Source organism: Hoplias malabaricus, chromosome 3 (assembly GCF_029633855.1).
Source record: "Hoplias malabaricus isolate fHopMal1 chromosome 3, fHopMal1.hap1, whole genome shotgun sequence".
NCBI lineage: Eukaryota > Metazoa > Chordata > Actinopteri > Characiformes > Erythrinidae > Hoplias > Hoplias malabaricus.
This window is the reverse complement of record NC_089802.1, coordinates 2,609,429-2,621,174: the sequence shown is the minus strand read 5'-3', so window position 1 is coordinate 2,621,174 and position 11,746 is coordinate 2,609,429. Positions and strand designations below refer to the sequence as shown.

Sequence of the window (11,746 nt, the reverse complement as noted above, 5' to 3'; positions counted from 1 at the left end):
GTTGCAGAATTAAAAATAAATTATATAAATGTATTATAATTGTTAAAAAATAATAAGTAGAATCAATACAAATAAAACGAATTTAAATGAATACTAAATAAAAACAAATAAAAATGAACAATTATTTACTTTTTGTAGTCGTTTAGTTCGATTAATGAACTACAAATCCCACAATGCAAAGCGCGCTCTGATGTAACTCCCGACACACTTCAGAAACCTCCGGAAGGTTGTGACGTAGTTTTCTCCGAAGGTGACAGAAGTAGCGAGGCTCTAGAGTTCAGGTGAGTTTCAGCGACTTTAACTGGGTTTTACAGCGGCTTTCAACACTTTTAACACCCCGCAGCCCCTCGCCTTGGAGACCCCCAGCCCCGCAGCAGGTTAATGCACACAGCGGCGGAGGAACAGCCTTTTTAGCCGTTTGCTAACCGCAGCTACATGGTCAACACGGCTCGGGTCAGGAGTAAATAACGCAGCGATTAACAACTAATAATCTCTCTAATATCCGACTGTTAAATCTCCTCACTGCAGTTTAGGCCTTAACAGCTGCGTTTACCTTTATTTAGTAGAATATGGCTCTAAATTGTGAGGAGAAATTCGAGTTTAGCATTAAATCAGGCGGCATTTTTACGTTTCTGCATTTAGTGATACGTTTTGTTCAGAAAACAAGCCAAATAAACACTGGACATTTTTTTCTCTGGGTTATTTTGTGTGGGGGATGTTAGGATCAACGGCTGCTGTGTTATTACTCAGAATAATGCAGGGATTTTAAAAAGTTAAGTCTGTTATCGCTGTCCAGAGCAGCTCTGACAACTCAGACCCAAGATCCACAGAGCGACCTCGTACTGGCTCAGGCTCAAACCCCTGGACATGGTTCAGTAGTTTGGGCGAAGGGTGCAATAATCACATTTTAGGTTCAGTGCCTTTCAGAAGAAATGCCCAGTCATTGTATGTGTAGTTACCTGAATTAGGCTACATCAGATAGTGGGTAAAACATTTCTTGTCGATGTGGGGTCCACAAGCTACTCCCCACAGCCTAAATCAATGGATTTAAAGGGGAATATGTGTTTAAGTTGAGGGTTAGAGTAAGGTAACGTTAAGGTTAGGGATAAGGCCGCCACACAGTTAAGTAGATGTGTGGTGTTCAGCAACTCCAAGCACCATTCAGCGAGTCTCAGCAGTGTTTTTCACTATTACCACAGTTTATTAAAGCCATATTGAGTCACAGTAGATCACATATGGCCTGAAATGTACAAAGCCTAGGCTTTTTCAGCTTGTATCTTTCAGCAAGGTAGGGATGAACCGATTATGGGAATTCGGGGGTGAATTCTGATTTACAGATTTATAAAATACAGAAAGACAAAGTTATTCCAGGATGTTCATTCATGATCTGTAACCGCTTATCCATTTCAGGGTCATGGTGGGTGCAAGGCGGGAATACACCCTGGAGGGGGCGCCAGTCCTTCACAGGGCAACACACACACTCACACATTCACTCACACACTCACACCTACGGACACTTTTTAAGTCGCCAGTCCACCTACCAACGTGTGTTTTTGGACTGGGAGGAAACCCACGCAGACACAGAGAGAACACACCACACTCCTCACAGAAAGTCACCCGGAGGAAACCCACGCAGACACAGAGAGAACACACCACACTCCTCACAGACAGTCACCCGGAGGAAACCCACGCAGACACAGAGAGAACACACCACACTCCTCACAGACAGTCACCCGGAGGAAACCCACGCAGACACAGAGAGAACACACCACACTCCTCACAGACAGTCACCCGGAGGAAACCCACGCAGACACAGAGAGAACACACCACACTCCTCACAGACACACAGGATAATATTTTAGCTTTTAACCGACTCCCTGCAAACAAAGTTGGAGAAAATAGTTACCTATTGGTTCCTTAAAATAAAATTTTAAATAAAATGCATACAGCTCATATCCATGGAACTGGATATTGGACCTGTGGTATCTTTTAGTTAGAAAACAGGGAGTTAGTGAAAAGTCCCTGATACAGTCACTAAAGTATGATCCTAAATGACTTCATAAAGGAAAAGTGTTAAAAGCAAATGCACGCATCATTAATCCTGGTTGAAGTTGAACAGGATATTGGTATAGAATGTTAATTGGTGTTCTCAGTTCGATGTAGAATTGGGGCGCTGTGTGGCGCGGCGTGGTCAGTGTACAGTGGCCTCTAGAGCAGAGGAGATCTATGAAACGTCTCAACAATGTTTGCAATCAAATATATATGTGTTTTTGTGTCCCTTCCCAGTTTCCTCCTGATTCCTGGTATAACCCTTGACAGTGATATTTCCGTGATGTTCTGAAGTGGTTAAACTCTCACTAAGGGCCGTGGAGTTAGAGCTGAACAGTGTGTGATTCTCTTTACCTCTTTAGACGTAGGTGTCCACTGCAGAGCCGTAAAGATGTTGGTGGCGAGGCTGGCGTGTGTGAGGACTCTCCCTGTGGTCGGGTTGCGGTCAGTGCTGACCCCCAGCCCCGCCGCACTGAGGAGCTCCCTCAAATCCTGCCCCCCGCTCCTGAAACCTCAGCAGGTGAGGAACAGGATCCTGCACCTCATTCAGTCTGAATATAACAACAATGCACACGTCTTTTAACTAAGAACTGCTTGTTTTTTATTATTATGTTTATTTGAAAAGTCGGACGGAGATGCTTTTCATGTGGATGTTTTGCCCAATTTAAGTCCAAAGCACTAAAACACTGCTGTAAATAATAAAGCAACAATGTGTAGTATTTTCACCTTAAAGTTACAGCTTCAAAAACATTGTGATGCTAAACTGAGCTGTAACAGGGGATTAGACCCTCAGTCATTGCTACTCTGGGCTCAGCACAGCAGAAACTACACTATGTAGCTTGTCTAGTAGGATAGGAACCCCCCCCCCCCCCCTTGTGTTCCTGGGGCCTGGATGTGGGCCCCCACTTTTATTTTCTCTCTGTCATAACTCTAATATCTCTGTTTGGAGGGTCGTGCAGTAAAAACGTGTCTTGTTTCTTGTCAGGGTTTCTCCAGCAGGGCCAGGTTTGGACTGCGGCGGAGCAAAGCGTCCAGAGACCAGCTGCAGGAGGCAGCCTTCGAGCCGGCCACCGACACAGCCATTAAAAGTGAGCCGATCTCTTACTGTGTCTCCTAGAAATGTCCTTGTGGTAGATCTGAGTGTGTTCTCTGTGCACGGGCAGTGGAGGGTGGTGCTAATGTTTTGGATCATTGTCACTGATCATTAATGCAGTAAACATTACACAGAATGGTGCAGATTGAGTTTAAACGTAGAACTTCACTAATCACGCCCTGCCCCTTACTCTTTTTTTTTCTTTCACCCCCTCTTTCTCTCTCCTTCCCCTTCTCTCTTTTTTTTTTTTTAAATTGAAAAATACATTTTTTTTTTTATTTTATTCCCCCTTAATTTTTTTTCACTTCCTTCCTTTTCTAATTTACTCCTTTTATCTCCTCTACTTTACTTCTGCTGTATCTCTCTCACTCTCTCCATCTCTCCCTCAACCATTTTCGCTCCCCCTTTCCCTCTTGTGGCTGTTTTTTTTTTCTCCTCCACCTTTCTCTCTCTCTCTCTCTCTCTCTCGCTCTCCTCTATTTTCTCTCTTCCACCAAATCTCTTGTTTATATTCTCTCCCCCATTATCTCTCTCCTCTCTCTCTCTCTCTCTCTCTCTCTCTCTCTCTCTCCTCCCCTCCCCAATTTTCTCTATCTTGCTCTCTCTCTCTCTCTCTCTCTCTCTCTCTCTCTCTCTCTTCCCCAATTTTCTCTATCTTGCTCTCTCTCTCTCTCTCTCTCTCTCTCTCTCTCTCTTACTCTCTTCCCCAATTTTCTCTATCTTGCTCTCTCTCTCTCTCTCTCTCCCCCAATTTTCTCTATCTTGCTCTCTCTCTCTCTCTCTCTCTCTCTCCCTCTCCATATTTTCCCTCCTACAAAATCTCTAATTTTTATTCTCTCTCTCTCTCTCTCTCTCTCTCTCTCTCTCTCTCTCTCTCTCTCTCTCTCTCTCTCTCTCCCTCTCCATATTTTCCCTCCTACAAAATCTCTAATTTTTATTCTCTCTCTCTCTCTCTCTCTTTCTCTCTCTCTCTCTCTCTCTCTCTCTCTCTCAGTTGATAACATGGGGAGGATTCTTCTGGCTGGAGGCGCGGCGGTCGGGCTGGGGGCTCTGTGTTATTACGGCCTGGGCATGTCCAGCGAGATCGGAGCGATAGAGAAATCTATGTAAGAGAACCTGAGCAACATTCCAATTTCTCTTCACCGTGTCCCTGAAAGGGGTTTTCTGGAGTTGAAGAACAGACGGGGTTCTATCACTCGCAGCATTTCTTTGTGCTTTTAATACTTTTCCATCTCACAAGGAACAAAGGCTAAAGATAAAAGGATTAAATAGTCCCATAGTTTTCAGCTCAGAGTAAAGCGTCTGCAGTGTGAGAGGAGGATGACATCAGCACGTTGCTGCAAACATCCTGAGCCAGTAAACTCTGTGTCACTCTGAGAGAACTGCTAATGGATGAACAGCCCCAGTATTCATTCTGAATTACAGCTGCACAACTACATTCAAGGGTGTAGAATTAGCATGGACGGAGGTGACGTGTCCCCGCCAATAGCCAGTGATTATTGAATTGTTCCCACCAGCGGAACAATTATATATCTGTCAACGTCTAATTAACCTAGAGGTGCAGAAAGGGTTAAATCACGTTCTCAGGAGTCCTCCCTCCCTGTAACACACATGGCCACTGTGATTGGCTGTGCCTTTCCCTGCTGTCAGTTATCTGCTGAATCTCTGGAGTTTGGTTGTGAGCAGCAACAAGACTGGAAGGAAATGTTCCAGTCATAAGACAGTATTACTGCGAGACTCAGGTGCAGCGTGGGTGACACACAGGGGTCAAAAGTGAGAAAAATTATTTTCATAGGTCCCCACCAATGTCAGGAGCAAATCTACACCTACATTTCCAGGTTATAGAAGTAATAGGGCTAAATGACTAGGGGAAAATATGTAATTGTGCTTTATCTGACCAACATGCATTAATCACCATTGAGTGATAAGGAACAGTGAACACACACACACACACTCCTGGACAAATATATTGCCTGGATTCCCCAGTGAATTTTAATAATTCATTTATTAATTCATTCATTATCTGTAACCCTTATCCAGTTCAGGGTCGCGGTGGGTCCAGAGCCTACCTGGAATCATTGGGCGCAAGGTGGGAATACACCCTGGAGGGGGCGCCAGTCCTTCACAGGGCAACACACACTCACACATTCACTCACACACTCAAACCTACGGACACTTTTGAGTTGCCAATCCACCTACCAACGTGTGTTTTTTTTGGACTGTGGGAGGAAACCCACGCGGACACAGAGAGCACACACCACACTCCTCACAGTCAGTCACCCGGAGGAAACCCACACAGACACAGGGAGAACACACCACACTCCTCACAGACAGTCACCCGGAGGAAACCCACACAGACACAGGGAGAACACACCACACTCCTCACAGACAGTCACCCGGAGGAAACCCACACAGACACGGGGAGAACACACCACACTCCTCACAGACAGTCACCCGGAGGAAACCCACACAGACACGGGGAGAACACACCACACTCCTCACAGACAGTCACCCGGAGTGGGAATCAAACCCACAACCTCCAGGTCCCTGGAGCTGTGTGACTGCGACACTACCTGCTGCTCCACCGTGCCGCCCTTTTTAATGATTCAAGTTTTGAAATTTATGAATGTGTAATTTCCTCCACTTAGTCTTCTTCATGTAACTATCAACAGCCATTACACTGACACCTAGTGGCCTGGATGTGTCAGAGATATTGTATTGACCTTGTTACACTCTGGTTTAATAAAATGGTTTGTTCTGGGACTAGAGTGGCCCCACACACACACACACACACACCCACACACACAGTAGAGTGGTGCTGGAGTACTGAACTGGAACAAAGTCACTGACTGAGCTGTTCACACTGAAGGCGTCTGACGTCCTGCTCTTGTTGTCTCTCAGGATCTGGCCCCAGTACGTGAAGGACCGGATCCACTCCACTTACATGTACTTTGCTGGAAGCGTGGGTCTGACCGCTCTGTCCGCTCTGGCTGTCAGCAGGACTCCAGCTCTGATGGGGCTCATGATGAGAGGATCCTGGCTGGTAACAAACTCAAAACTGTGCTTGATTTTTTTAATAAATATATATGGCTTTGTTTTTAACTAAAATCTGACACCAGAACAGTTTTAGCAGTGTTTGGTTTACAATATAAACCATATATTTTGCTCTTTGAGGCAGAACTAATCTTTTAAATCCTTAATTATAGAAAATAGAGCATCAGACCCATGATTTATGATCGTGCAGTGAATCTCTGTTTTCATATCATAATTTATATAGCATTGATCAGCCACAGCATTAAAGTGCAGTGCCAGTGACGTTGTGTTCTGTTTGAAGGCCATTGGTGCGACGTTTGCTGCGATGATTGGAGCTGGGATGCTGGTGAGATCGATCTCCTATGAACACAGTCCTGTTCCCAAACACCTGGCCTGGATGCTGCACGCAGGTAAACGCACCTACACCTCAAACCCCACGTTTACACTGGAGACGGCTGAATCTGCTCCACCGCAGCATCGAGTGGTACTGCCTTGTAGTACAGCGTTAGTCCACTGGGTGGCAGTGGTGTATTGGAAAGGTTTGTAGAGGCCCATGCCTCAGTGTTTTCACTGTCCTTTCCACAACATATTGGTGTTGGTACATCATTAAGCTGTTGTAGAGGGTCCAGGGTTTTGGGCGAGAGAAGGGCCCTAATGTAGTCTTAGTGATGATCATTTTCACAGTCGAGGTGGATGTGACCAGAGTGTGTCCCAGTTCTGCTTTCAGACCTCCAGCACCTTTTTGAAAGCCCCCATAATTTGTGATAGGAGCAGAATCTCTGGTTTATAGCTGTTTTCGCTCTGTTCTCTTTCTCTCATAAACACGGGTCCAGCGCTGTGATTGGACAGGCTCAGATGAGTGGGCGGAGTGAATTCTAAAGTCTCCGCACTTGTCGCTTTTTATCCCACGTGTTCTGTATCTCAGTGTGTGTGTTGGTGGGCTCCAGATTCACACATTAATGTGAACATGCACCGAGCACTTTATTTTATTTATTTATTTTTCATAAAAAGTCCAGCAGATGAGTGTCACGTTATTGATATTTCTTTAAATATAATGAAATAGTAAATGAATCCCTTAGACTGCAGGCTTTTCAGGTGTTAACTTTATTATATAATATTGTCTGTAAGACTAATATATATTTAATTAGAATGAGGAACTGAAGTAAGGACCATTTTTAAACAAAACACGTAATAACTTTTAACATTGTTTAATCTGTATCGGCTTTGTATAAGATTGTGTGTGTGTGTGTGTGTGTGTGTAGGTGTGATGGGAGCTGTTATCGCCCCCCTGACCCTGTTGGGTGGTCCGCTGATGGTGCGAGCGGCCTGGTACACAGCAGGGATCGTGGGAGGACTGTCCACTGTGGCCATGTGTGCTCCCAGTGAGAAGTTCCTGAACATGGGGGGACCTCTCGCCGTGGGCTTTGGGGTGGTCTTCGCCTCCTCTCTGGGTTTGTATTAATCTTCTGTTAATTGTGAGTTTTTGGCTGATGCCGGGGGCAGACTTTTTGGGTCCAGTTTATATTCAAACAGCATTTTGTCAAAGTCACAATTAAAATAATTTTGCTGTTGAACAAACAAAACAGGCTTTTAACATTTGTGACCAATACATTTAACACAGTTAAACTGAAAGTAGGCGTTTATCACGATCTTTATGATCAAGGTACAACACTTGAAGGAGTAGCAGCAGGATTTAAATAGGATCTAAATGCACTTTAATTTACATCTAAAACATCTACACACTGATAAATAATAACTTGGGGGTTTTGCATGCAGCAAAAAACATCTGTGAATTCTAATCCTGCATTCCTAATTGAAAGCAAATAAAGTGTAATGTTAATTATTTCTTGAATAGTTTACGTGGAAATATTGTTGTTTGCGTGATGATTTTATGTTGTGAATCATCTTTAAAGAGTGAATCTAAAGGGAGTATCTCAAACTCTGGAAACAGTTGGTGCAAGATTTTCATGCTCCATCTTAAAGAGCAACACCGGAGGGAGGGAGGGAGGGAGGGAGGGAGAGAGAGAGAGAGAGAGAGAGAGAGAGACCTCTGCTCCATGTGAGTGTGTGGGGAGGTGTGTGTGCGCATTCGCTGTTTGCTACAGTGTGTGTTGTCCTCTGTTATACGTGGGTTAATGCCGTTTGATTGCACTGCTGTTTAATGTTGTGCTTCAGAGACCTGCTCACATCACGCCACGTGACTTCAACCTTTTCTCACGTGAGCAAACACAAGAGTAACGTCCAGACCACGCTGTGATTCAGAACAAATGTTATTTTCTGTGTTTGTCTAAAGCCTCGCCGTGTCTCTGTGTTTCCGACCAGGCTCCATGTTCCTGCCGCGCACCTCTCCGTTCGGAGCGGGTCTGTACTCCGTAGCCGTGTACGGTGGTCTCATCCTCTTCAGCATGTTTCTGCTCTACGACACTCAGAAAGTCATCAAACGCGCAGAGACACACCCACTGTACGCAGTGCAAAGATATGACCCCATCAACGCGTAAGTCTTCATCAGCGTCCGCTCCCAGCACCACACTGAACAGGAGGAGGTGCCTACTGCACATGAACAATGACAATTCTGTTACGTAGAGTAGCAAATATACAGTGTGATTTATTTATTTAATGGGCTTTAAAGGCCATGATCATAGCTATGAGATGGTCAGAATCATGAGGAAACAAGGGGAAATATTATGCCCTTTTTCCGTGAGTGAGTACTGTTCTGGGCTCTTTTTCTTTTTTTGCCCTGTCACGTAAACGCTGGTCCTGTGCCGTGATTCGAGACTCAAGCTCCTTTCACACTTACACAGTCACCCAGAAATGTTCAGCTGTGTGTGCGAACCCAGACATTACCCAAACGGTATCGTGTCAGCCCCAATGTACAGAGTCTGTGTAAAGTCTGAGTGAGCCCCTGTGTGAACCACACAAACATTGCCATCTCACACAGACACCCTCTGCCCTCTGGATATTTTCCGGAGTTCAAATGTGAAAACGGCCTCAGACGAGGGGGCGGGGCCATTCTAAAGTCTCTGCACTTGACGTCAGAAGTGAAGCAGAATTAGAACGCCTCGTTTTATCCTGTCATTTCAGACTTATGTCACACCAAAAATTTCCTGTCAAACCCTGACATTGTCTTTAGATGTGAGAGGGAGTCACATTTGAATCTTTTTAAAGCCTTTTCAGAGTCTTCTAGTGTATGGTTAGCATTAGGCATCGCACAGAAAACTGACTGGGTGGTCTTGTTACATTACAGAGGGGATCTGGAGCCCACCAACCCACACACTGTGAAACATGTCCCTTTTAAAGGCTAAGCACCACTTAATGGACCTCCATGAATATTTCACATTATTGTAGTTACTGACAGATATAAGTATGAATTAAAATGAAAATAGCAGCTTAATTTGCTTTAAAACTGACAATTTTATTAAATTGACGGAAAAACCCGAGCTCGCTACGGAAATTCTTGAACGCAACCGTGACGTCACTGGTGGACAACAGCTGAACAACGCCGCGGTAAAACACCGTTATGACTGACTGTTATGACAGTATCTAGCTAAATAACCAACATTATTCATGACAATAGCCTAGCAATAATCTAAACTCAAATGTAGAGGTACCGTTATTCTTGTAAATGTGATCGAAGTCGAACTCGAATTCATCCGACACTATAAACCTCCGTAATGCAGCTACGTAGCCGAGTATAATCTGAGCCACCGAGTTTAGCGAGTCAAGCTAACGTTAACTAACACCAACTAAAACAGGCGAAGTGAGTGTCCTTACCCTGTTTACCTCCATGTTACAGAGGCTCTTGAACACCTTTCGTTGGTGTCCTTACATGCCCATATTGTTGGAAAAGCGCCAGTGAAATGAGCTACAGATAACGGAGTGAGCGGATGGTCCTGTCCAAAGTGCCCATTTAAAGTGGACAAATTTAGTCCATTTTCTGGATATTTTGGGATCTTTGGGCCATTTGTTCACAGATGTCCCACTGTACATTGAATGATTGCAGCCAAAAACAACACACCTTTTCCTCATTTTGCATTAAATTAAGTGCAGCTTCTAGAGTTGTTGTCCACCATCTACGTCACAGGCAAGACGCCTATTAGAGTTTCCCAACACCGTTGGGGTTGACACCTTATTCCTTGAATTAGTAAGAAATAACATGTTTTCTGAGGATCAATAAACACAAGTTAGGAACTCAAACTCCACTGTATTTATTGTTTGACACTTTCATGGAGCTGGTGCTTAGCCTGTAAACCCACTTTCACATCAGAGCACAGTGTGTTGAAGCTGATATAACTTTTTTTTATGTGTTTCTCGTGTCGCAGGTGTATGGGAATTTACATGGACACGCTCAACATCTTCATGAGGATGGTGATGATTCTAGCCAACGGCGGTGGAGGGAAGCGGAAGTAATGGAGTGGAGGAGGAGGAGGATGTGGATCTGAGGTGGATTTACGAACTGTTTGAAGGGGAGAGGGTTAAAACCAAACTGAATCAAACTCGTTCTTTTAGTTTTAACTGTTTAACAGAAACGTCGTTTGAAGGCAGATCCAGCTGAAGATGTTGGAGATGATGTGCTTTACCGAGGAGGACGTGCAGGGGTCGGGTCCGAAGGGGAGTCATCCCTCTCAGCTCTGAATTCTTAAAGCTTTGCTTGGCTTTCCATCAGTCGACGTACATTAGAGTGGGGGCACGTTGCAGCCGTCGTCTCACTGTGATAAAAGTTAAAGCAGTGGATGCAGTATCTATTTATTTTAAGAGATCGGGGTGAAGCTGCTGTAGATGTTGCTCCTCCTTCCAGTCGACTCTGTATTGAGGCACTCTGTGGTCCAGAGGAGGTGATGAAGCTGGGGGTGATGTCTGTGCATTTATACTTAACACTTCTGTTCTGTTCAATAAACAATAAACTCATCAGCATCTGTGTTTGTCGTTATTTACCAAAGACAAAATACAACAGATCATGACTTTAAAAGCTCTTCAGCTTAGTGTTACACAGTCTCTGTTTACTTAGTTTTCTCCTCCTCCACCAGGTGAATCAGGTCCTGGTTCTGGAAGCGGGTTCTTGTTTAGTGGCTGTTCTCTGGTGGTTCAGAGCGAGTCGAGTAGGGACTAAAGTGTGTAAACCTTGGAGAGCGCTGATTGTCCCCTGTGTCTCATATCCCCACTACACCTGTGTGTATTTTGTGACTCCATTGTTTCTGCTCTGTCTCATGATTCTCTCATGCCTTTAACAGTGTGTGTGTGTGTGTGTTAGTGTGTGGTGGGCTGCAGGATAAAAAGAGAGAGGGTCTGGCGCAGAGAGGAGGAGTAAACCCTCTGACCTCAGTGGGAGAGAGACTACACCACAGAGGCAGACAGGTGAAGACCCTGATTATCTACCTAGACTTCACTCACTACACACACACTCTGAGCTGAACAGCTTCTGAATCCACTGAAATTGTGATGTCACAAAAAATGTGTCAAAGATGTCATCTGCATCAGGACTTGCACATTCTCTCTCTCTCTGTCTTTCTCTGTTTCACTCTCACACACGCTCTCTAACTCTTGCCTGTCTCACTCTCAAACAAACACACACTC

General features: G+C 44.6%; 1 protein-coding gene across 1 annotated transcript; it reads left to right on the top strand.

The window, feature by feature from the left end:
• Window positions 1–167: 167 nt before the first annotated feature.
• Window positions 168–11,080, top strand: ghitm (growth hormone inducible transmembrane protein). The gene is made up of 9 exons (XM_066664532.1): window positions 168–281; window positions 2,412–2,569; window positions 3,035–3,137; window positions 4,137–4,248; window positions 6,044–6,185; window positions 6,477–6,585; window positions 7,438–7,626; window positions 8,498–8,669; window positions 10,495–11,080. The coding sequence occupies exons 2-9, from the start codon at window positions 2,441–2,443 to the stop codon at window positions 10,580–10,582; spliced, it is 1,044 nt and encodes a 347-aa protein (XP_066520629.1). The 5' UTR covers window positions 168–281; window positions 2,412–2,440; the 3' UTR covers window positions 10,583–11,080.
• Window positions 11,081–11,746: the final 666 nt, after the last annotated feature.

What these genes read in the sequence shown, in the direction of transcription:
- ghitm (XM_066664532.1), top strand. Translation starts at nt 2,441, where the DNA reads ATGTTGGTGGCGAGGCTGGCGTGTGTGAGGACTCTCCCTGTGGTCGGG. An exon ending in GGCCTGGATGCTGCACGCAG is followed by an intron (nt 6,586 to 7,437) that starts GTAAACGCACCT and finishes GTGTGTGTGTAG; the next exon opens with GTGTGATGGGAGCTGTTATC. An exon ending in AGATATGACCCCATCAACGC is followed by an intron (nt 8,670 to 10,494) that starts GTAAGTCTTCAT and finishes CTCGTGTCGCAG; the next exon opens with GTGTATGGGAATTTACATGG.